Genomic DNA, 26,893 nt, shown 5'->3' on the forward strand with positions numbered 1-26,893 from the left:
GAGGAGGGGTGATTTCATACCAGCTTACGCCTCCCATCTCTCACTGGATCTCCTGGCCCTAACTGAAACCTGGATCACCCCAGACAACACAGCCACACCCGCAGCCCTCTCCACTAACTATTCTTTCTCCCACACCCTTCGTGTTTGACCTGCTCATCTCTCCCCAGTGGGAATATTCTGTTCTCCCTCTCCACCTGCATGACCTGTCCTCCTTTGAATTGCATGCTGTCTCCATCATTGCCCCAATCACTCTTTTTTTTGTGGTTGTTCTTTATTGACCTCCTGGCCCTCCCAGCCACTTTCTGGATGACCTTGAAATTTTGTTGAGCTCTCTCCCAAGGGACAACACTCTGTTGATTCTCCTGGGGGATTTCCACCTGTATGTCAAGGACATTTATGTATTCTGTCTGCCAGGCCTTCTGTCGCTCCTGCAGTCCTTCGACCTTTCCCTGTCCCAGTCCCCTCCTACTCACAAAGCAGGCAATCCCCTTGACCTTGTCTTCTCCAGTAACTGTGGCTGTCCTGTCTTCTCTGTTACTCAGCTGCATTCCAACCCTGCCTCACCACTAATCCCTCTCCTAATTCTGCACCCATTGTCACCTTCCGCCGTAACCTAAAATCTCTTACCCTCCTGCCTTGCCTCTGCCACACTGTCAGCTCTCCCTTCAGCTGCATAATTCTAAGATCTATCAAATGCTACTAATGCCCTATGTTCCTCTCTTGACTCTCTCTGTCCCCTAACTTCCAGAACAGCACACCCCAGTGTCACCCCATGGCTGACTGATACATTACGTGCTAACAGGACGGAACTTTAGGCTGCAGAGTAATGATGGCAAAAAATCCAACAGTCACACAGACCTGGATTCTATAAAGAATTCTTAGAACTCTGGATGTACACATAGACTCTTTGTCATGTTCTCATCCGTACTCTGTCCTCTGCCACCTCCTCCTCCATCTCTCTTTGCTAATGACTTTGCTTTGCTCTTCAGAGACAAAGTCAACGCAGTCACTGACAACTCTTTGACATTTGCCCATCCTGATCACGCTGGACATCCCTGCAAAGTCATGCTCTCCGTATTCAAGCCCGTCAGAAACTGAATTCTCCGACCTCCTGCTGTCACACAGAGCAACCACCTGCTTGCTTGATCCAATTCCATCAATATTCCTATAGACCATCTCCCCGCAACTCTCCACCTTCATCTCCAAAATAAACTCTTTGCTCTCCTCTAGCTGCCTCCCATCTGGCTTCAAAACTGCTCTCATCTCAACTTTGGTAAAGAAACCCACTCTGGATCCACTCAGTCCAAAACTACAGGCCAGTCTCCCTCCACCCTTTTCTGTTAAAAACTCTAGGACAGGCGACCCATGATCAAGTATCTGAATTCCTCACTCAGAACGATCTCCTCGACGAATATCAGTCTGGATTCAAAAGATGCACACTCCTCTGAGATAGTGCTTCTGGTAGCGTCTGATGCTCTCCACTCAGCTAGAGTAGCCTACCTCTCCTCGGTCCTCATCCTCCTAGACCTCTCTGCAGCTGTCGACGCTGTCAACCACCAGATTCTACTTTTCTCTCTTAGTCAGCTTAGCATCAAAGGAAGAGCACTAAAATGGTTTGAGTCCTACCTATCTGACAGATCCTACCATGTGGTCTGGCGGGGCTCTTGTTCTTTTCAGCCTCTCTCAACTGGTGTCTCGCAGGGCCCGGTACTGGGGCCTCTACTCTCCTCAGTCTACACCTCTTCCCTCGGCCTTGTCAGGACCTCCCATGGATCCAACTACCACTGCCACACCGACGATACCGAGCTCTTACTCTCATTTCCACTAGGAGCATCAGACATTTCTGCACACACCGTTGCCTGCCTGTTGGATATCTGAACAGCACTTTCAACCTCTCCAAAACAGCATTCCTTCACCTCCCAGCTGGTCTGTCTTCCTATCATGAACTCTATCAGACTGGATAACTCACTGATTTTGCCTACCTCTTCAGCTAAGAGTCTGGGAGTGATGATTGACTCAAGTCTGTCTTTCTCTCAGCACATCAAAGTCACAGCTCGGACCTACAGATACATCCTGCATAACATCCGCAGGATCTGTCTCTATCTAACAAGACTCTGTGCAACTATTTGTCTGGGCCATGGTGATATCTCGCCTGGACTACTGCAACTCCCTCCTGTTTGGCCTTCCAACTACTGCCATCAAACCTCTACAGCTGATGCAGAATGCTGCTTCACGAGTTGTTTGACTTGCCAACTGTTCCCATGTATCTCCCCTTCTTGTGTCTCTGCTTTAGCTTCCTGTTGCTACCCAGATTGAAATCAAGACCCTAGTTATGGCCTACAAAAGCATCAATGGAACTGCTCCCATGTATCTACAAGACCAGACGACTACCTTCCTCCACCTCTGCCCAGTTTGTGGTCCCTACAAAATTAGGTTGAAGGGTCCACAGGAAAAAGTATGAAGGTTCTCAATTCTGGCTCCAAACATGGTAGAATGACCTCCTCCTCTCACTCAGAACTTCTGAATCTCTCTCCACATTTAAAAAGGCTCTTAAAACTCACCTCTTCTGCTCTCAGTTCACCCACGATCTCTTACATTCATGTAATGTGTAATTGTTCACTGTCACGCCCCCAGCAATGAGCGAAGCGGCAGCACCTGCCGACAATCAAGGGGACACAGGATAAAAGGAGGTCCGCAGCCACACACCAACACGGATTCTTGCAATTGCCTTGCAGTCTCAGCGGTCCTGTCTCTGGTGCTTTGCCTGTCTGCTGTTACTGACCTTAGCCTGTTCTCCTCAACCACGATTCGAATTTCCCGGTTTGTGACGTTTGCACCACGAAGACCCTCGCCTGTCCCCGACCTTGGTTTCGCCTTATCCCTGAAATTTGATTATTTGAATAAAACTCACCTGCGCTTGGGTCCTATACTCACCTGTCTCCAGTATCTGTCTCATGATATTCACGCACTATAACTTTGAGATCATACCTGTTAAAAAGACAAACCTTCACATAGCTACTTATGTAATGTAAATATATTTTAGGAAGGTGATTAGGAATCATCCATCTTCAGATGAAGTTTTATGCAGCTACTTGTGGGATGTACATTGGTTCATATGGTGGAAAGTAAGAAACTACTTTAGAATCACATGTTCGTATCTAAGTCTCTCTTCATGCTAATATAATGTACATCTCATACAAAATACAATGTGTGCATTGCTTTAGAGAAAAGTGTAAATTGTATGATTTCTTCCAAATTGGCTGCACCTGTTGCAGACTCCCCGCTAAGGAGCACACAAATTTGGCTGCAAGTCCAGGCTCATACCTGCAATTCTTATAACTACACCTACAGAAACACTGTACAATGCTTAAAACTTTACTACTACATGATAAAAGGTAACGTGGCATTTTAGTCAGCCAAGTGCGGAAATGATGAAAAAGTGTGGTAGTGTTTATGTAGTGGGGGGCATGGCGACGCAGTGGGTTTGACTGGGTCCTGTTCTCCGGTGGGTCTGCCCTCCCCCTCCAGCCTTGCGCCCTGTGTTGCTGGGTTAGGCTCCGGCTCCCCGCGGCCACCTCTGGGACAAGTGGTTTCAGATGATGTGTGTGTGTTTATGTAAAACTGTAACCACAGAATAAAGCTTTAGTTGTATGAACTTTAATTCTATGTATATCCAAAAAGAATGCTTCAATGCCAAAAAGAATGATTTTCAATTTAATATTAAGCTCAAGGTGACATAAAAAGTTTGTACAATTAACTTTATATATAAAGCAAGCTAATTTAGTTAACCTGTGAAAGACAACAGCTGAAAAATTTGTTACAGCAAATGCTACAGATAGAGGTAATGTGGTAATTACTTAGTTTTGTTGTTGACAGGAGTAAATCTGGTCTATAAAGAGATGTTGAACTTGTCTTTTAGCACTTTCTGTATTTCATGATGGGGAGCGCGGTGGCGCAGTGGGTTGGACCGGGTCGTGCTCTCCAGTGGGTCTAGGGTTCGGGTCCCACTTGGGGTGCCTTGCGACAGACTGGCGTCCTGTCCTGGGTGTGTCCCCTCCCCCTCTGGCCTTACGCCCTGTGTTGCCGGGTTAGGCTCTGGTTCCCTGTGACCCCGTATGGGACAAGTGGTTCAGAAAATTTGTGTGTGTGTGTGTATTTCATGATCAGGAATGTTTTTCAAGTCTAGCAGTCCCCTCCTCAAAAGCTGTAGATGATCTTGCTGTAGGTCCAGCCAATGAGAGCACACAACTCAGTGGGTGTCTGCAAAGAGCAGATGGACTTATTCTTGAAGAATCAGGGGAGATCTGAAGAATGTTGCTGGTTTCAAGAAACAGGCGAAGACCACATCAAGTTCAGTTACTTCTGAACATCTATTATGATAAGAGGCTTAAATCAAAAAAGCCTCAAATTGCTAAAAGTTGAAAAATCAAAGGAAAGCCTTAAAAGTAAAAAAAAAAAAAAAGGAAAGCATGAAATGTATAGAATTCCTTTGAAAGGTAGTATCATTAAAAATGACTGTCAGAATTACATGAAGGTGTAGACCATGTTGAAGTCCAGCACAGAGTTTATTTAAAAGGGCAAAGTGCAATAGGTAATGAACAAAAACTTGATACTGCTGCCAGGGTTTGTGACAATACCTACCACTCCAGGAGTGTCTCCAGTTGTTTGTCACTGATGTGAAGGACAGTGCCCCCTAGAGGAAGGAGTAGGACTTCCAGGTGCATCCTGTGGAATTCCTCAATGATGGCTGGGTATTCAATTCATCCAGTGCTGTGTCTCAGTGTTCCTCTGTACTACAAACATAGGGAGTGACATGGAACAGTGTACAAGGACACCTTTTATTATCTTAAAATACAGTTTCCAAAACCTCCTATTCAAAGTCCTGCAAAATAGAATCATACCCTTGTTTAATTGCTGAGTAGTTTCTGTAAAACTCAGATGAACCAAAAGAGTAAAAAATTATTTCTTTGAAAATACCTTGACTGTGTGTGCTCTGTGATGCTGTCCTTCCCTAGACCTTGAGCTTCGATTACATTTGTTGTGTTTTGAAGGAAAGCGGAACTGCAATCCATTTTCACTCTAACATTGCAGAAAAAATATTGGGGAGAAAAATGCAACTAAATATAATTAAACCTTGGCATGTTCATATCTTCAAAAATTTGTAAGTCAGCTGTTTGTAAAATAGCATACACTGTGCAGGGGTGTTATAACAGCAGGAAGTGCCAATCAAACCTATGTTCTTCAGGTCCAAAAGGTAGCAGCTCTCCCTTCTATGCTACCTGCTACCCTGTTGGCCATATTCTTTTATTATAAATGATATTTCATCTGCGCAAGCTGCTGAGCAAGAGGTGATTTTACAATAGTTTCTTCCCCAGACTTGCTTAGTTTGATGGTGAGAATTACAATTACAACGACATTTTGTATGGAACTCTGCCAAGGAAGGTCGCAAGACCAGCTGCAAGAGGAGGAGGGCTGGTCATGGGGCTAGCAACCCCATCCAGTAAAAGTTTTATCACTACAGAGATCAACACAACACTGCAAAAACTCCATTTATGACACCTGTAAAAGCGCCATCTTATGACCAAAAAAAAATACCCAGGAGAGAGCACATGAAGCAGAACAGCCATGGATCTGATTGGCCGACAAACCTTCTCTCTCAAAGGTTATAACAAGGACTGGATTATGGAATGTGAGAATGCTGTATGAAGTAGGCAGAGCAGAGGTTGCCAGGGAAATGGGAAGGTATACACTGCTGTATTCTGGACCACCAAACAAAAATGACGATCACAGAAATGGAGTGGGGCTGATGACGTAGAAAACAAGCAGAAGCTTGATAGCATGGGAGCCAGTCAGTGACAGAATCCTGAAAGCCAGGTTCCACTCCAAGTTCCGATTAGTGATACTCGGCCAGTGCTACGCACCAACAAATGTGCAGACCCTGATGTTAAGACAGACTTTTATGAGCAGCTACAGAGTGTACTGGACAGAGTACCCAAGGGGTACATCACCATTGCAACTTCAACACCAAAATGAGAAGTGATAACACCGGTAGAGAACTCATCATAGAAACTGAAGGCCTTAGAACCATGAATGAAAATGGCAAGCTTCTTGTAGATTTCTGCAAAATGAATGACTTGGTTATTGGAGGAACTGTGTTCCCCCACCATAAGATACACAAGGTGACATGGATGTCTCCTGATGCAAGAACAGAGAACCAGATTGACCATTTGAAAATATCCTGGAAATGGAGGAGGAGTCCTCTTGATGTCACAGCACGTAAAGGGGCTAATATGGGATATGACCATGCCTTAGTGATTGGCAAGCTGCAAGTCAAGATCCAAGATACACGAAAGGCTAGACCACAGTGGCATCCCCAATTTGACATTTCCAAACTGAAGACACTAACACTGCAAAGGGAGTTCACCCTTGCTCTGTCAAACAAATTCCAGGCCCTCGCAAACATGGAAGATGGCTCCTTGGAGAGGAAGTGGGAACACGTCAAGTGCACATTTACAGCAACTGCTGAAGAGATGTTTGGTACAGGAAGAGGGAGTTCAAGAACTGGTTTTCAGTGGAAACAGTCAGGAAGATAGAGGAACAAAGGTCCATTAAGGAGCACTTTTGTCATGCCAGAACCAGAGCACAAAAGCAACAAGCACAGGAAGAGTATAACATGAAGAACAAGGAAGTCACGAAGAGTGCATGACGACAGAAGAGAGAGTTGATCAACAGATTTGCTGCTGATGCTGAAGGAGCAGAAGAGAAGAACGACTTGAAAACACTGTACAAAATCATGCGCTAGCTTTCAGGAAAGAAGATAAACACAAACAGACCAGGAAAAAGTGAAACCATTCTGGCAAAAACAATCGGACCAGCTTAATAGGTGGAGGGAGCACGTCAACAGCCTGCTTAATGGTACACCTGTAGAAAAACCACCTCTGATAGAAGAGGGAAAAGATCTGAGTGTGAACCCTGGCCCCATCTGAATGGAAGAAATTATAGAAGCCATTAAGATGCTCAAGAGTGGGAAAGCACCAGGATCAAACAGAATTCCCCAGAAGCACTGAAAGCAGACATTGTTATTGACCTATTGTTCTATAGAGGCTTGGGACAGAGAAGAAATACCACAGGAGTGGAAGACAGGCTACATCGTTAAGCTTCTGAAGAAAGGAGACCTCAGTGATTGCCAGAACTGGAGAGGGATCCAGCTTATAGCTCTCCTGAGCAAACCCTTCACCAGAGAGATCCTAGAAAGGATCAGAATAGCTGTTTATGGCAGGGCTGAGAGAAGAGCAGGGCAGAATTCAGAGCCAGTAGATCCTGAACAGACCAGATAGCGACTTTCTGCATCATCATTGAACAGTTACTGCAGTGGTGGTCTCCATTGTATGTCTGCTTCATTGACTTCAAGAAAGCATTCAACATGATGAACAGAACAGTGATCTGGAGAGTCCTCAGACATTATGGCATCCCCCAGAAGATCATTAGCGTGATCCAGAGCCTATATAAAGACAGCGAGCTGCAGAGCTGTTAACAGCTGTTGACCCTTCACAGTCAACACCCGAGCCAGGCAAAGCTGCCTCCTGTCTCCCATTATCTTCCTTCTGGTTATTGACTGGGTGATGCAGCCAGCCCTAGACCAACCAAGGGGTATACAGTGGACCCTTACCCAGAAGCTGGAAGATCTGGATTTTGTAGACGATATTAGCCTGCTGTCACACAGTTTTCAACACATGCAGTTGAAGGTGGTGAGACTCAAAAATGTTGCAAGGACTGCAGGGTTAGAGATCAGTACAACAAAGATCATGACTCTGCAAATAAACTCCACACAGGAAGTTCTCATCATCATTGATGGACAAACCATCAAGGACATTGATTGCTCTTCACCTACCTTGGCAATGTTATCAGTAAGACAGGAGGGACGGACGAACGTGTCAAATCCAGGATCAACATTTAAAGGTAATTCTAGTGTTCTCATCAAGGTGTAACAACCGCAGACTAAACACCAAGCTAACTCCATTCAAGATAAAGAGACGAGTCGTCGTTGTATTTTTTGAGACTTTACTGATGACTCCTTCACCAAGACATGGGAGTGAAAACTATAACCAAAATACAAAAAAATTAAAGAAAATCAATTTACAAAAATAGTCTATCATTATTTTACATAACAAAACATTATATACATGTGGCAAACATTAACATAACCATACAGCTTACATGTACATGTTCGTTTGTAAAAACATTCTTAGAACGTAAATTATTCTATATTTTTATAAAATAATTCTTAATATCCTATCTTTAAACTCTAAATAATAAATTCCAGTCACTTATGACATTGATTTCTCAGTCCTTAGCTGTGGATGCAATCAGATCCTTGTGCTTCTGGCCATGTGGCTTCCTTGCTTTTCCTGGTCTGACAACCGGAAGTGATGTGCTCAATTTTGAACGAACTTTATCGACAAACGAAAACGTTCCAAACCCCAAAAAAGAACTAATAATGTCTTCTAGACATGACAGTAATCATTTAAAGAGTGTAACAACCTTTGCTGTTAACAGGAATAAATTTGTTCTCTAAAGAGATGTTGAACTTATCTTTCAGCACTTTTTGTATTTCGTGGTCAGGTATGTTTTTCATGTCCACCAGATCAGCCCCCTCCTCAAAGTTGTAGATAACCTCACTGTAGGTCCAGCCAACCAGAGCACGGAACCCAGTGGGCGTCTGCAGAGAGCAGATGGACTTATTCTTGAATAAAGAATCAGAGGAGGTCTGAAGAATGTTGCTGGTTTCAAGAAAGTAGTTGAGATCACGTGGAGTCAATGTGAAACTATAGAATTTTTTGGTTTTGCTCTTGCTGCCCAGGAGATCGGAACTATTAAAGCTCTCATCTTGTAAGATGCGCTTCCTTCCGGTTTTCTCCAAGACCCACATTCCCTCCTCCTGCACAAAGCGGAAGACTCCAGGTTCTTGTGGTTGTTCTTTCCCCAAGATCAGTTCCAGGGGGTGCCATATCTGCCCAGATACCCCAAAACTGACATCAGCAATGTAGGAAACACCATCAATGTCAACCTTGTTGATTAGGTGAGTGTCAGTGTTGCTGAACTGGTTAATGCTGCTGTTGAAGACCCTGGATCCCAGCATGGTAAATGTGTAGCCCAACTGTTTCAGGACCCAGGAGAACAGCAGGTTGTTTTCACAACACCAGCCCCCACGCCCTTTCCTCACAATCTTGTCGTAGATGACATCCAGGTCCATCGTGATCCACTCGCTGCAGTGAATGCTGAGGTTCTCAAATGGAATGGACAGAACATGGTTCATGTGCACACGATTCAGTGTATCCAAGTCTGCTCTGTGGACCGGCCCTTTAAAGCAAATCCTTTCAAAGTACTCGTCTAGATTCATCTTGTCCTGCAAAAGACAAGTCAGTGATTATGCTCTCCAGTCTGATGATCTCTTAGTAATTTTCTGTGTTACTGCAGAAACAAGACAGAAAACACATGTGTCAATAAATTCATAATGTCGATTCAACCATGCAGTGTCTGTAACACTGAAAATGAAAACAGAGCGAAGTCTACACGGTGATAGTGTTATTAGGAGAGGTGTGTGTTCAAGAGGTTCCATAAGGCACTGCCTATGTCACTAATCAGTCTACCTTTGATAACATACCATAATCTTTAATACAGCTTCAAAATTTATTCTTTTCTTGCATACTTATGAAGGACACAGTCCACAGATAACAGCTTTCAACTTTATAGGTGCAATATAAAAATTTCACACAAAGTTAATATACAACATGGATATTTGGTTTTAATTAATATAAAATATAGGGGTGCAGGGTGGTGCAGCGGCTTTGGGAATCTACAGAGTGATTGGCTCTCTCTTTTAAAGACCAGTTTGACTAATTGATAGAGTGATTGGGACCAGGTGTGCTGGGTTCTGCAGGTGAGCAAGGGCCTCTGGTAATCATTCAGGGTACTGTTTCCAGGGGTCATGAGAATGGCTTTGTGTTATTTACAATTACATTACATGTAGTTCTTAATTTACAACAAGGTTCTTATCTGAGGACATCATCAAAATTTGACTTTTGCATAAGTTGCAAACCCCTTTACACTCTATTATATTAACCATGAGTATATGAACAATTAACACACGAATGATATGTTGGATAATAGAGATCTGCTATATTTTCTCACTAATGACACACATTATTCATTTCAAAATTATACTAATTTTGAATAATATAAATGCAGCATAGAATTGGTTTTTTGCTGAAATGTTTTCCCTTTAATTTTTTTTTAATTAAAAGCAACTTGCAAAGAATCAGAAGGAAACATTCTGTACATAAAAAATGTTTTCATAAATAAAATGCAATCACTGATACGCTGAGTCAAGAAATATTTGTGCCTAAATGTCAGGAACTAGGGGGCGCGGTGGGTTTGGCTGGGTCCTGCTCTCTGGTGGGTCTGAGATTAGAGTCCTGCTTGGGGTGCCTTGCGGCGGACTGGCGTCTCACCCTGGGTGTGTTCTCCAGACTTATGTTGCCAGATTAGGCTCCTGTTTGCCGTGACCCCACTCAGGACAAGCGGCTTCAGACTCTGTGTGTGTGTGTGTGTGTGTGTGTGTGTGTGTGTGTGTGTGTGCGCGCGCGCATGTCAGGAGCCAAAAATAACATAATGAAGTTGATGGGACAGCCGTCGTAAGTTTGGATCATTGTTAAGTCACATCTGATAAGTCAAGGACTGCCTATACATTTATTTACTTAGTTGATGTTTCTCTCCAAAGTAACTTACAATGATTTACCCATTTACACAGCAGGGTAATTTGTGCTGGAGCAATTTAGGCTATGCACACCTCTACTATACAACTGAGAGTGGAAGTTAGTTCATAACTCTGAATTGCTTGTACAGTCATTCCAACTACCATCAATAAAATCTTAATAATACAGCTTAATCCATTGATTTACTCATGGTTAAGTACTGTTAAAAACACCAGAAAAAGATTGAATTTAAAATTAGCTGTAAGGTTTAATCTATCCTCTTTTCATCAACAGCTCATAGAGCTCAGTGTTCCTCTGAACTACAAACATAGGGATTGACACAGAATACGAGGAAGCCTTTTTATTTTATCTTTTATTAACATGGAGCAACATTATACTTAAGACTATTTTAAAATGACTGACAAAAAACAATTTTCAAAACCTCCTGCTCAAAGTGCTGTGATGTGTGAGATGATGCCATGTTCCACCATCAGGTGCAAGAGAACAATCAAACAATGGGGTAAAGCAGGGTGAGCTGCAGTGAAATGGAGGCTCTTGTGTGGAGAATTTATTTAAAAAGTCGCCGCGTCATAAGACTTACAGCTGGAAGTCCATCTTGGCCCAAGGCCGAGATCTCTTGAGTACTTGTTGGCGTTTCTTTAGTGGTGTGGGTTTTTTACGGGATGGGGTCCCGTGCCCCATGCCCAACTCTCCTCCTTTATCCGGGCTTGGGACCGGCTGGGGACCCCGAAGGAATACCTCGGTGGAGTTATTTCAGAAGTGATTCCTCTTAAATACTGACTGCTGTCTCAAGTAACAAAACCGGCCACAAATATGTATAACACCAGCATGTTTGTCTGCAAGTGGCTAATATTAAGTCTGCTGTAAAAATAACGTGATAATAGAATCTAACCTCTGTTTAATTGCTCGGTAGTTTCTGTAAAACTCAGATGAATCAGTAATAAAGTAAAAAATAATTAGTTCAAAGTGGGGAGTGTGGTGGCACAGTGGGCTTGGCCAAGTAATGCTCTTTGGTGGGTCTGGGGTTTGAGTCCCACATGGGGTACGTTGTGATGGACTGGCGTCCTGTACTGTCTCTGACCACGTCTTGCCTTATCCTACCAAACAACGTCTGCAAATTGCTTGTCCCTGACAACAGTTTTTGCCAACCCCTTTGGCTGTGTTGCTAATAAATGCACCCACATCGGGGTTCATTTACAACAACTCCTTGACTTTGCCTCTGCTGAGATGACACTTGCTTACTTTGATGGTGAGAATTACAATTAAAATGATGTATTTTGTATGGACCCAAAGGTTGCAGGTTCAAATTCCACCTCTACCTACAGTACCCTTAAGCAGGGGACTAACCCTGAATTGCTCCAGTAAAACTACCCCACTGTACAAACTAGTAAATAATTGTAAGTAACTTAAAATTGTAAATCGCTTTGGAGAAAAGTGTCAGCTAAATGACTAAATGTAGATGTTTAGCACTTACTAGTACCTTCTCAAACAAAGCGCTTTACAAAAAAGAAGAAAATGTTTGGGTTGCAACACTAAAACAGTTCGCAATAAACATCAGATTTCAAAAACCAAAGCATAAAACAATGGCATTAAAAAAACCAAAAACAAGAAACTAAAACACACACACACACACACACACACACACACACACACACACATTTTCAGAACCGCTTATCCCATACGGGGTAAAAAAAATATCATTATTGATATAATTGCTTGTTTAATGCAGGCTCACACCCGGAGCAGTTCTGACAGTCTGTACACTGGTGATCATGGGCATCACAGTAAGTCTGGGGAGGTAATTATTGGATGATCACATCTTGCTTAGCTGTTGATAATTTATCATTTATGATAAAAGAATATGCACAACAGGGCAGCAGATACGGAGAGCTGTTACCTTTAGACCTGAAGGACATAGATTTAATCGGCACTTCTTACTGTTGTGACACCCTGAGCAGTGTACGCTTGCAGTCTGACAGAGAGCATGTTCGATGGAAAAAATACGCAAAACTCGTTTGCTTCCGGAACTTGTTAATAGTTCTTTTAACACTATTATAGAAGTATTTTTAACAGAACCGTATTGAAGAGTTCGTAGTGACTTCTCGTCAGGAGAAGACCTCAAGGACTTCCGCTCGTTATCCGGGGGAAACCGACACTTGCTGAAGCGCACTCGCTTGTCAATGTCAATGTTTCATTTTTTTGTCACACAGGAAGAGACTTACTGAGAGAGGAAAGCGAAGAGCGCTGTGTCCGAGGTTCCTGGCTGAAGAGTAGCAGAAGTCCAGAAAAAAGTGCTAAATCTCCGTGGCTCGGTTCGCCTATACCTTTGCTCTTTTTTATTCACATACAAATCACGCAGTGAAATATTAAACTTTACTCCACCAATACAACTTTTTACAAGTTTATTATGGTTATTTGTTCATCTCATGAAAAAAGCACACACTGCGCGGTCATAGGAAACGAAAGTGAAAGTCACTAATGAAACAGCGACGCCAAGTGACAGTTTGAACGCCGGATTTTAAATTCTTTATTAATATTAATGTCGGACACAGAGCTGGTCTGGAATTCCAAAAAAAAAAATTCTCTCTGACCTGAATAAGGTATCAAGAGCGTCTGTTAAACGTGGAACCGATGAGAGTTTTACTTAGATTTATTCATTCAGTTGATGCTTTGCTACAAAGCCTTTTGTCAAAGGGACTTACAATATTAAGTTTTTTACCCATTTATGCATCTGGGCAATATTACTTAAGCAATTCAGAGTAAGTACCTTGTTCAAGGGTGCGACAGCTGGGGGTGGGCTTTGAACCTATAACGTTTGGGTCCGAAGGGAGCAACTCTAATCAGCTGACTCTACTACGTATTTCCCACTTCTCTGAGTAACAATCAATAAGATCCTCTACAGGTGGTCCCCGATTTTCGATGTAAATGACTTTTGTAAGTCATAAATATCGTAAGTCTAAAATACATTTAATACAACTAATACACATCTCTGCTTGACAGACTGGATCGCTGCTGCTCCCCAGCACCGCGAGAGAGTACCACTCCCATCACTTGCCCGGGAAAAAATCAAAATTCGAAGTTCACTTTCTACTGAATGTCTATCACCAGCTCGTCATCATAAAGTTGTCGTGGGACTACCTGTAATATAATAATACATTTACATTATATTTACATTATAATTTATTTAGCAGACGTCTCTCCAAAGTGACTTCCAATGGGTATTATGTAGTGTTATTAGCCCACACACCTATATTCACCAAGATGACTTACTGTAACTGTCAGACAGGTTTCATATTGAGAGTTTTGGTTATTTTTTTGTTATAAATTTCTTTCATTCGAGTTTGGCCAGTTTTTCAAATTATTAAAATGTAATAAATACCGTGTGATATTAAGAATGTAACTCTTTAAAAAATAGGTTGTTAAATGCAGAGTCTAATGGGTCACGTGATCTGAGTTTAATTGAGAGAGGGAATGTTGAATTATGGGTAAGATGTTATGGATGCAGGGGAAGGACGTGCAGCAGCAAAGCACAACTTCTAAAACGACATTTTCTGCATAAGGTTTAAAGGGCGTACACGGTAATTGTCACTTTAGTTTATATTGCGTTATAATGACTCGATTTTCTTTATGTGGAAAAATATGATTGTTCTGTGTGCATTTTATCGTGTTAAATAAATTATATATTTCCGTTGTAACGACGTTGTCATGCTGGTGTGTTAACGGACGCTAATATGAGAGAATTTAAACAGTGTGAAAGATGTATGCTTGAATATTTTCATGTCTTTGTTTTTGTAGTTTTCACGGTGTCTGAATAAATGGTGGAAGAGATCAGTATGAGGCGTCGCTATCCTTTCATTGAACCAGTGCAGCTAGTGAAAATGTGACGCCTACACGCGCCAAAAAACGTCTCGTTTCACGTTGAGTAAAACGCCGACGCGGTCGTCGTCTAGAGTTAAGTAACGGCACCTGTCCGAGGAAAAAAGAAGAGGAAGCACGATCGCAAGGTATTGTTATAAATGGTTCTAATGTTTGATCTGAGAGTTTATGTTGGAGATTCTATTCAGTGTGCTCTCATGTTGGTGAAGTATCGATCACATGACCTTTGTTGTGCGTGATGTGTTCTGATGAAGCACGTATGTAAATAAATGTTCTCCCCTTCCGGTTTAAGCAAACCGATGGTGTGAGCGTGTACTTTGTTACCTCTGTTAAGTATAATCTATTTACCACTTCTCAAACGCAGAGATGGCTGCGCGAACAGGTTATGGGCCCAGAAGAGAAGTAGGTAATAGACTGAGTAGACTGTTTCGACGGAGACGAAAAGAATTACGAACTTTGGGAGACAAAGTTTTTGGGGCACCTGCGTTTGCTGGGACTGAAAGAGACCATATTGAAAGTCCCCACACCGAGCGATAGAGAGAGCGCGGACGAAGACGAGATTGACGACACTGATAAAAATGAAGAAGTCTATGCGGAATTGATCCAGTTTTTGGATGATAAAAGTCTTTCCCTTATAATGAGAGAAGCCGCAGATGACGGAAGAAAGGCGCTGCAAATACTGAGGGGCCACTATGCAGGAAAAGGGAAGCCGCGAATTATTAACCTGTACACAGAATTAACATCCCTTCAGAAAACTGCAAAGGAAAGTGTTACGGATTACATTATTCGGGCAGAAACAGCCATTACCGCTCTGAGGAATGCTGAGGAGACGCTCGCTGACGGACTGTTGATTGCAATGATTCTTAAAGGTTTGCCAGAATCGTTTAAACCATTTGCAGTTCATGTAACACAGAGTGATGAAACTATGACTTTTGCAGAATTTAAGACAAAGCTTAGAAGTTTTGAAAACACTGAAAAGTATGCTAGGTCAAATGACGACAACGTTATGAAAGCGAGTGGTGCAGCTCCTGTGAGAAGAGGAGGGAGAGAGAAAAATGCAGACCCTTATAATATTACATGTTATAATTGCGGTCAAAAAGGACATAAAGCCTGGAGATGTCCAAATGAACGTCGTAAAAGTCAAAAACGGTGTAGCTATTGCATAAGCTCAACACACAAAGACGCATCTTGCAGACGCAAAAGAAGGGACGACGTAAAACAAGCGACGCATGATGAAGAGGATGCAGATAAACATGCATTTGTCTTCAAAACGTGTGATTATCAACTAGATGGGCTGAAACATAAAGGACTAATGGTTGACACGGGAGCAACATCACACATAATTACCGACATCGGAAAGTTTAAGAAATTTGATGAGACTTTCCAAACGGGCAAACATTTCATTGAGCTTGCGGACGGGACAAGAGCGAGTGGCGTTGCGCTGAAGAGAGGTGACGCGGAGATATGTTTGATTGACAGTGAATGTAAGCAAGTGAGCACAACGCTAAAGAAAGCACTGTACATTCCTTCATATCCACAAGACATATTCTCTGTTAAAGCAGCGACTGCCAACGGGGCTTCTGTTCGTTTTCGACAAGGACATGACGAGCTCATCCACAAGGATGGCACGAGATTTGAAATAAAAGAGTATAATAGACTGTACTATCTAAACACTATAGATAAGGGAGGAGATTATTGTAACGGCTGTTACGACATTCAAACTTGGCACGAAATCCTCGGCCACTGCAACTATGATGATGTTTCCAAGTTGCCAGATATTGTGGAAGGAATGGAAATCAAAGGAAAGATTGACAAGTCCAAACTGCACTGTGAAGTCTGCACACAAGGCAAATTTGCGCAAAGCAGGAACAGAGAACCCGATGCACGTGCCAAAGTCCCACTTGAACTTGTGCACACAGACTTGGCTGGTCCTATTCAACCAGAGGCTAAAGACGGTCACAGGTATGCACTTGTATTTGTTGATGATTTCTCAGGCACAATATTTGTTTACTTCCTGAAAGCGAAAAGTGACACTGTAAAGGCTATGGAAAAATTCCTAGCAGACACTGCTCCTTATGGTACTGTAAAGTGCATTAGGTCAGATAATGGCACTGAATTCACAGCAACAAATTTTCGGTCATTGCTAAGCAAAAATCACATTAAACATGAGACCTCTGCACCGTATTCACCCCACCAAAACGGTACTGCTGAAAGAAGTTGGCGAACATTGTTTGAAATGGCCAGATGCATGCTCCTTGAGAGTAAATTACCAAAAGAGTTATGGACTTACGCTGTGATGACTGCTGCAGTAATTCACAACAGATGCATTAATAACAGAGTAAAGCAGACTCCATACTACATGTTGACAGGAAGAAAACCGGATCTTTCAAAGATGAGAGTTTTTGGATCCATGTGCTATGCATACAAACACGACAGAAAGAAGCTAGATTCACGTTGTGAGAAGGGAATATTTGTTGGGTATGACAAGAATAGCCCTTCATACCTAGTGTATTACACAGACACTGGAAGAGTCCTTAAACACAGGCTTGTCAAATTCTTCAAGAAATGTGTTGTCGAGCAGCAAACTCAAACTGACCCACAAATACCAGATGAGGATGTTTATGGGGAAAGTTGTTTGCCATCTAAGGTAACAACAAACATCACTGAACAGAGTTCAGGGAAGTCTCAAGATAGTGGAGACAAAACAGATCTTCAAAATGATGATCAGACTGAAAATATTCAGAATAGATGCAACCCCAAAAGGAACAGGAAAGCTCCCCAATACTTATCCGACTACGTAACTGATATTGAAGATGATGATCAGATACTTACTAATATTGACTACTGTTACAGAATGTGTAATGTACCACAAACCTTCAAGGAAGCCATGAGTTCAACCAAATCACAGATCTGGATTAAAGCCATGGAAGAAGAGATGGATTCTCTAAAAGAAAATGGAACTTTTACATTGATGGCTCTACCCGAAGGCAAACATGCAGTGGGGGGTAGATGGGTCTATGCAATCAAGAACAATGCAGATAACAATGAAACGTATAAGGCTAGATATGTTGCTAAGGGTTATAGTCAAGTAATGGGAAGAGACTATAAGGAAACCTTTTCTCCGACAGCAAATATCACATCAGTTCGTGTCTTGATGCAAATGGCAGCACAGTATGACCTTGTTCTACATCAGATGGATGTGAAAACGGCTTACTTACATGCTCCAATTGATTGTGAGATCTATGTGGAACAGCCAGAAGGTTTTGAGGTAAAATCGGATACTGGTGAAAAACTTGTCTGTAAACTGAACAAGTCATTGTATGGTCTGAAACAGTCAGGTAGAAACTGGAATAAGGTACTGCATGATTACCTGAGTGAAAATGACTTTATGCAAAATCCTGCAGACTCTTGTGTCTACAGCAGACAAACTGGAAAAGAGAGAGTGATGCTAATAATCTGGGTTGACAATCTGATTATTGCTTCTAGTACCAACGAGTTACTAAATGATGTGAAAAGGATGCTGACAGCTAAATTCAAGATGAAAGACCTTGGTAAATTGAAACATTTCCTAGGCATTGATTTTGAGCAAATGGATGGAGTTGTGACAATGAATCAAAAGGGGTACATCTTAAAAATACTGGAAAGGTTCAACATGTCGAATAGTAAGTCCAGGTCGACCCCATGTGAACAAAAGCTAGAGTATAACGGTGATGGAAACTCTGTAAACCACACAAAGTATCGTGAAGCAGTAGGTAGTTTGATCTATCTAATGACATGTACTAGACCAGATCTTAGTTGGGCTGTGAGTAAATTGTCTCAATCTATGTCAAAACCAAATGAGCAACACTGGTGTACAGTGAAGCATGTGATGAGGTATCTGAAAGGTACAGTAAACCAAGAACTGACGTACAAGAAGAGTACCGAGAAGCTGAAACTTACGGCATACAGCGATGCTGACTGGGCATCAGATCCAAATGACAGACGAAGTACGACTGGATACTGTTTTAGTCTAACCAAAAATGGTCCCCTCATTTCCTGGAAGTCAAAGAAGCAGCCTACAGTTGCTTTGTCAACATGCGAAGCGGAATATATGGCACTGGCTGCGACCACACAAGAAAGTCTGTACCTTGTACAATTGATGAATGGACTGGAAAATGGATGTCAGTATGCACCGGTAAAAATCTTTGAGGATAACCAAGGTGCAATTGCTCTTTCCAAAAACCCTGTTTGTCGACAAAGATGTAAACACGTTGACGTTTGGTACCACTTTATTCGATCAGCAATTAGTGATGGTAAAATAACAATTGAGTACTGTCGAACAACAGAAATGGTTGCTGATGTGATGACTAAACCAATGACGAAGTATAAGAAAGAAAAGTTTGAGAGCTTTATGTTTGGGGCATAAATGTTGCTGATACAGGGATGTAACTGTGTGTTGTATTGTAAATGGACCTGTAGAGAATGAGAGCAAGTGGGGGTGTTGGAGATTCTATTCAGTGTGCTCTCATGTTGGTGAAGTATCGATCACATGACCTTTGTTGTGCGTGATGTGTTCTGATGAAGCACGTATGTAAATAAATGTTCTCCCCTTCCGGTTTAAGCAAACCGATGGTGTGAGCGTGTACTTTGTTACCTCCGTTAAGTATAATCTATTTACCACTTCTCAAACGCAGAGATGGCTGCGCCAACAGTTTAATTGTGTAATTAAAGGAGTATATTAGGAGTTTGAGTAAATAATTACTAAAATACTGGTTTTGGGATTGTACTGACAATTAAAAAGTTGCAGAAGGTTATATGCATATTTGATAACTTGAAAGATACAGCATTTTTTGCAAATATATGCAATGTCAGTTCAAGCAGAAAAATCACAAAGTGGTGAACCCAGAGAACAAAGTGAGTCTTTCCAAGCAGAATTGACTAGGTTAACTGAACAACTAAAATTGCTAACTGATGATGCTGAAAGGGAACGATTAAAGTCACTCATAAGTGATATACATGCTAGAACAGAAAAGTCTACCTCTGCCACATCAAGGAGAGTTGAATCCAAGAAATTTTCCAGAGAGAGAAAATTAACCCCCAAAATGCTGGAGCTTAAGCAACAAGAAGCTTCTCAGAGGGAGAGCAAATTCATGAAACTGTATGGTAGCTGGAAGGAGCAAGTTAGAGTTACACACAACAAACTTAAGGCTAAGTGCTCCAGCCAAGATTTAGCTGATATGATGGATGCGGTTGAAGGGTCGGAGACTCAAGTGAGAGAAGTGTAGGAAAGCATACGGACTCAAGCGGCACCCTCCAATGATATTAGATGAAAAATAGATTCCTGCACAGCTGTAACAGCAGATTTGATGGGACTAATGAAAGTATGTATGAGTGAAGTGGGACTAGAGGAATTTGATGCAAAGGCAGAAAATGAAAGACTTTGTATGGTGCTTGGCAAAGATTATGCTCAGTCAATATTTGAGACTACAATCTCTAAATCTACTGTTCGCAGTCACCACTCAACCAGTTAATGGGAACAGCAATGTATAACAGCAAAGAGAGTAGGGTGTGCCGCACAGCTGGCTGCAAAGCAGGTTGAAATAGAAATGGAGGATGCTATTGCTGCACAAAGGGAAGAGCTTAAAAGACTGGAGAATCAGAGGGATCTTCAAGTAATGGCAGCAAAGCTTAAAGTGTACTCTGAAACTGACTCAGGTGAGTCTGGAGATGAAAGCAAGATAGCACACAGTGAACTGGCCAATTGTCCTCCAGCACCCTATAAAGAAATGAAAGAGGAACAAGATGCAAGAACAATAACCATGAAGCATCACTAGTACAAGCCTTACAAGATACATTGGCTCATGTCAGACTTCCTGCACCTGAGCCTTCAGTCTTCTCAGGAGACCCACTTAAGTTCTTAGAGTGGAGCGCAAGTTTCAAGGCATTGATAGAACGATGATGAACAACCTATCGGCTGGATTTGTGCTACTTACAAAAGTATATCAGTGGTGAGGCACAATCTATATTAGAAGGAAGCTTCTACAGAAAGGATGATGAAGCCTACGACCAAGCATGGGAAGCTTTGAACTGTAGGTATGGTCACCCCTTTATAATTCAGCGTGCATTTAGAGAAAAACTGAATAACTGGCCAAAGATTAGCTCAAGAGAGCCAGTTAAATTGAGGCAATTCAGTGATTTTCTGACAGTTTGTAGCAATGCTATAGCCATACATCAAAGGGCTTCAGGTGTTAAATGACTGTGAAGAGAATCACACACACACTGTCTGAACCGCTTGCCCCATACGGGGTCGCAGGGAGCCGGAGCCTAACCCGGCAACTCATGGCGTAAGGCTGGAGGGGGAGGGGACACACCCAGGATGGGACGCCAGTCCATCACAAGGCACCCCAAGCAGGACTTGAACCCCAGATCCACCGGAGAGCAGGACCCGGTCCAATCCACTGCGCCCCCCCCCCACTGAAGAGAATCAAAAGATGTTAAAAAAAAACTCCGATTGGGTGACCTCTAGCTGGAATGTCATGTCACAAAGCAGTTGAGACAAACAGGGGAATACCCTAATTTCAAAGAGTTTGCTGAATTTTTGGCAGAAGTAGCCTGCAATCCTGTAACGTCCTTGCATGCCTTAAAGTCTACTGAAGAAAGGCCCTCAAGAGATGTGAAGTGCTAAAGCGCTTTCACAAATGTGAAAGCATCAGAAAAATCAAGCTCAGAGATGGAAACATATGGAGTTGTGGAGAACAGCCAGAAAGATTCAAATGGATCCAAGAAAGTGAACACTTCATCTTCATGTCCAAACCCAGTCACCTGTATGTCCTGTGGAGAAAGCCACTCTATCCACAAATGTCAGAAGTTTGCTGATAAGCCTGGTAAGGACAAAAGAAAGTTTATATTGGACAATAAGATGCCAGCCTCTGATACCGATGGACTCCCGCCAGGAACCACAGATCAATCGCTTCTGTTGTCCTATCACACACCGTAGTCCTGTCCTGGGGAGGGGACCAGATCTATGTGCATGCATTGGTGGATTCATGGGCCAGGACATGACATTTGCTCGCTCCCATAGCATACCGGTATGGGATTGTAACGTAATGCTGCGGGTCAGCGCAATAGACAGGCAGCCCTTGGGCTCTGGGATGGTGGAGGTGCGGGCTGAACCACTAGGCCTGTATGTTAGGAGATAGCTTTTTTTTTTCCTCATACAATCCTTGGACACCCCCACCCCCCGTCATCCTGGAGTTTACCTAGCTGACCTGACACGACCCTGTGTTGACCGGCTCTGGGACTCTGTAATAGACTTCCTGCCAGGCACCATGCCCCCTAGAATTAGGATATACCCTCTGTCCCTACTAGAGCAGCAGGCTATGCCGGAGTATGTGACCCCCGAAGGTGGCAAGGGGGCTTACAATGTTGGGTCCCTACACGAGACATTTTGGACCCAGTGTTGATTTCTGATTTCCACAGAGACCATCCGGACTGGCCGGCACCAAGGCCCGGGGGTCATCCAAGGGGGCACCATCGGATGGCTGGAGCTGCTCGTAGGGTCGGGGGTACTGTCATGCACACCTCGCCCATACCTGCCTTTCTTCAAGGCAGCACGTGATAAAAGAAACAAGAAACGGAACAAGAAAATGTGTTTCGTACACAGAAGTAAAGGACTAAAAGGCCTCCAGAGCAGTTCTGACAGGCGGGAGCTTTGCATGTTCAATGGAAAAAAATACGCGAAGCTCCTTGCTTCAGGAACTAGTTAATAGTTTAACACTTAAAGTGAGTGTCAGAAGTGTTTTTAATAGAACCGTATTGAAGAGTTTATAGTAAGAGACTTCTCATCAGGAGAAGACCTCGAGAAAGGGCTTCTGCTCATTATGCGAGGGAAACTGGCACTTACTGAAGCGTACTCGCTTGTCAGTGTTTCATTTTTCATGGTCATGGTACATATTTAAGGTTTTCTACACCAGCATTCCAAACTATATAAAATGTTTTTTTGCCACAAGAAGAGACTTACTGAGAGAGAAGCTGAAGAACGCTGTGTCCGAGGTTCCTGGACGAAGAGTAGCAGAAAAAATCCAGACAAAAAAGTGCTAAATCTCTGTGGCTCTGTTTGCTTATATGTGCTCTTTTTATTCACATACAAGTCATGCTGGAAAATATTAATTTCACTCCACCAATGAAACTTTTTACAATTTGTTCTGGTTATTTGTTCACTTCATAAAAAGCACACACTGCCAAACCGGACAAAACACAAGCAAAAGACACGAAAACCTTAAGAAAACAGCGATGCCAAGTGACAGTTTGAATGCCGGATTTTAAATTCTTTATTAATGATAGTGCGTCCCGTCCTGGGTGTGTCCCCTTCCCCCTCCGGTCTTACGCCCTGTGTTACCGGGTAGGCTCCGGTTCCCCGTGACCCCGTATGGGACAAGCGGTTCTGAAAATGTGTGTGTGTGTGTGTGTGTATTAATGATAGTCACGTCAAACACTGGTCTGAAATTATAAAAAAAAAAAAAAAAAGAGTTCTGCCTGACCTGAATAAGTTTTACTTACATTTATTCAATGACTTGATGATTTTCTGCAAAGGGGCTTAAAATATTATTTACCCATTTATGTAGCTGGGTAATTTTACTGGAGCAATTTAGATTAAGTGTCTTGTTTAAGGGTACTACAGCTGGAGACGGCCTTTGAACCTGTGACATTTGGATCTAAAGGCAGCAGCTCTAACAAGTGACTCATACATTTTTAAAAACCAAAATGTTCTTTGTACTTTTGTACATAAGTACTACACGCTTCTCTGAATAACACAAGTTCCACATGTACCTTTACTCCATCTTCAGTTCTGCTCCTCGAAAGTACCAGAATGTTACCATAATTTAAATCACAGCTATTTGCTACATTTTTATATTTTATTTCTTGAAGAGTTCAAAGAACCCACTTCTGCAGTGCCCTTGAGAAAAGTAATTGCCCTGAATTGTTCTGGTAAAAATGATCCAGCTGTATAAATTGGTAAGTTGGTAAGACTGTAAGTTTCTAGTAAATAATAGAAGTGCATCTACTTTTTCAGTTGTGACAGTATACTGACAGTAATCAATGGCTGTGATTAGCTGAGACTGTCAATGTAATAGTGTTCTTCTCCCATGCTGTCTTGCTCTAATTATAAGTCAGTTTCAGTGTATGGTTAAATTATGTTTTTTTATTTACTATAATTTTATATATAGTTTAACCCCACCATTGCCAGTCCCAAGTCTAGATGAGAAAGGAGGAGGGTTGGGCGAGGGACTGGCAACCGCCACCACTGTCAACAGCCGCTTGCCCCAAGCGGGAATCGCGGCGAGGTGGGGCCTTGCCCGGCAGCACAGGACACAGGGCCGAAGGGAGAGGGGACACACCCAAGACGTGAGGCCAGTCCACCGCAGGGCATCCCAAGCAGGGCTTGAACCACAGACCTGCCACACAGCAGGCACCAGCTAAACCCGCCATGCTGCAATGCCCCCCTCGGGCTGGCAACCACTCGCTGTAAACATTGATGCATGTCAAATGATTAATAGATCCATTAATGCTATAATGATGTTGTAGAGATAATAAGGAATGTGTAGTCAGTTGAATACACACGCGCACACATTTTCTGAACTGCTTGTCCCATGCGGGGTTGCGTGGAGCCGGAGCCTAACCCGGCAACACAGGGCATAAGGCTGGAGGGGGAGGGGACACACCTAGGACAGGACACCAGTCTGTCGCAAGGCACCCCAAGCAGGACTCAAGCCCCAGACCCCCTGGAGAGCAGGACCCGCTCCAACCCACTGTGCCCCCTCTGTCAGTTGAATAAGTAATTCATTTTTAATGACTAATTTATAGTCTTGCAGAGGACATGAAGATCCTGTGAACTAGTTATCGGTGCTGTTATTCAATAGAGGAAACGCAATCAAAATGCTGCAAGGGCCAGTTTGAGTAGCAAAGCACATCATCTAGCAATTACACCACAGGACTCAGCAAGACCTTTAAAATAGGGGGAACTACCCAACCATAGCTTGTATATGAAAATATCTAAATATGCATGTTTTCAAAGTTGTATAAACTGTACAAATAGAAAGTAGGTGTAAAGCCGACATCAATCTTTGCAGTTAATACAACCCAGTGAGCCAAGAGGAGTTGAACTCCGCAGGTCAACAAATAAATCTATAACTCCAGTGGCGATCAGATGTGTGCAGCAACACGACATGTCCCAGTGGAGCCATGTGCCCCTTGTCAGGCTGGTTGTGTTCATTTTTCCTCTCAAGCATTAACCACATTCCATAGAGGTGTGATCTCCCTTCAAGTGTCCATCTACACATTCCAAATGCACTAAAAGTTTTGCAGTGAATGGGAGGGACAATAGAATGTAAATGGAGAAAAGAGATTTTAAATTATGGTGAAATGTGACAGAGGGTGCAGAGGAGCAGGAGTGGTGGTGGAAGGAGATGAACAAATGAAGCAGCTTGAAGGAACTTGCAGAAGAGCTGCAATTTCTGGACAAAACCAGGGTGAGATGATTGCTTTCCCTGTGAGTAGCGGAGGACAGGCACATAAAGAGCCAGTGAACTTTAGTTGTATGAATATCGAACAAAAATGATTATATTAATCAAGATATCAAAATCTTACATCTTCTTTACAGCACAGGAGTAATATATTTATATCAGAGATAATTTAACTTTGCCAAGCCCAGTCCCAAGTCCGGATGAGAAAGGAGGAGAACTGGGCGAGGGGCTGGCAATCCCTCCCTGTGAAACATGGCTAGCTACAGAAATGTCAAGAGATACTCAGCCCCGGGGAGAAGATGGATCTTCAGTGAGAGGACGTATCATGCCAAGTGGTGAAAGTTGGAAGCAACTCAGTCAATGGATCTAGCAGTGTAAGTTACCTTGGTGAATAAGGTGGGCTGATAACACTATATAGAGCTCATTAACTCAGCACTGCACTACTCCACAACTGCCTGCAGCTCACAGCCATACTGGCATCCACATCTTGTCCTGTGTATTTGTCTTGTCCTATGTTCTGTGTTGCACCATGGTCTCCAAAGAAATGACATTTCGTTCCACTGTACACAAGCTGGAGAGAGGAATGACAATAAAAACTACTTGAACCTGAACTTGATTAGAAGTTGCTTTGGAGAAAAACATCTTAAATAAATAAATGTAATCCTGTCCAAGACAGCCCAGAAAGCACTTAATGGTGGGGAGACCCATGGTCCTAGTACGTTGCAGGTTCCTTTACAACCAGAAGAAGGAGGACTGACATTAACATCATCCTGTGTTATGCCACAACAAATGACAGCAAGGAGAAGATCTATAGCAGGCTGTTGACCATAATACAGGACTTCCCAGAAAGAGACATCACCACCATTGTTGGAGACTTCAATGCCAAGATTAGCAGCAACAATGGATTATGAGGAGGTTATGGGGCAGCAGGATCTGGGTGAGATGAATGACAATGGGGCAAGATTTGCAGACCTATGCACCACAAGCAACCTATTCATCAACAGAAGCATTTTCACTCACAGACAGATATACAAAGCTACTTGGGTATCACTGGATGTATCTAACAAGAACCAAATAGACCACGTATGCATCAGCAGGAAGTTCAGAAGGTCCCTTCAAGATGTGCATGTCAAATGAAGAGCCACTGTTGCTTCGGATCATCATCTCCTGGTTGCCCAGTTGAAGTTGACGCTGAGAAGGAATCAGACAGGGGAAACATACAAGCAGCAGAGGTTCAACACTGCATTTGTGAGAGATGCGACCAATCTAGGGGAATACAGACACACTAAGGAATAAGTTCAAAACCCTGCCAGGGACTGCTAGAAGAGGAGACCATGAACAAGAAGTGGAAGGAAGTGAAGGAGGCAGTGGACATCTACATGCCAGGAAGTACTGGGCCCAGAGAATCACAATTACAAGGAATGGATCTTGGCAGAACCTCTGAAGAAGGTACAGGAGAGAAAAGGGAAGAAGGCAGCAGTCAACAAGAGCTCTACCCAAGTCGAGAAAGCCAAGGCCAAGGAAGAGTACACAGAAGTTAACAGAAACATAGAAGAATACGAAAACAGACAAGAAAAATTATGTTGAGACTCTTGCAGCCGGAAGCCAAAGAAGCAGCTCAATATGGGAACAGGAAGGACTTCTATGTCATCACCAAGAAGCTATCTGGAAAGTTCAGCAAACCAGAGAGGCCTGCGAAAGACCCACTAAAAGCTAATCGCTGGTGAGAAAGGGCAGAAG

General features: G+C 42.8%; 1 protein-coding gene and 1 long non-coding RNA gene across 2 annotated transcripts; both read right to left on the minus strand.

Moving 5' to 3' along the window:
• Positions 1–4,623: 4,623 nt before the first annotated feature.
• LOC108932962 (uncharacterized) lies at positions 4,624–8,009 on the minus strand. The gene is made up of 3 exons (XR_001966033.2): positions 7,892–8,009; positions 7,670–7,773; positions 4,624–4,793 (listed from the first exon to the last, which is right to left on the minus strand). It is a non-coding gene; the product is annotated as an uncharacterized LOC108932962 (long non-coding RNA).
• Positions 8,010–8,382: 373 nt separating this feature from the next.
• On the minus strand, positions 8,383–13,226 carry LOC108932960 (arylamine N-acetyltransferase, pineal gland isozyme NAT-10-like). The gene is made up of 2 exons (XM_018749687.2): positions 12,998–13,226; positions 8,383–9,406 (listed from the first exon to the last, which is right to left on the minus strand). The coding sequence occupies exon 2, from the start codon at positions 9,398–9,400 to the stop codon at positions 8,525–8,527; it is 876 nt and encodes a 291-aa protein (XP_018605203.2). The 5' UTR covers positions 9,401–9,406; positions 12,998–13,226; the 3' UTR covers positions 8,383–8,524.
• Between the last annotated feature and the right edge of the window lie 13,667 nt (positions 13,227–26,893).

This window comes from Scleropages formosus, chromosome 5 (genome assembly GCF_900964775.1).
Source record: "Scleropages formosus chromosome 5, fSclFor1.1, whole genome shotgun sequence".
Taxonomy (NCBI): Eukaryota; Metazoa; Chordata; class Actinopteri; order Osteoglossiformes; family Osteoglossidae; genus Scleropages; species Scleropages formosus.

Coding starts and splice junctions, on each gene's coding strand:
- LOC108932960 (XM_018749687.2), bottom strand. CDS start 9,400: ATGAATCTAGACGAGTACTTTGAAAGGATTTGCTTTAAAGGGCCGGTC.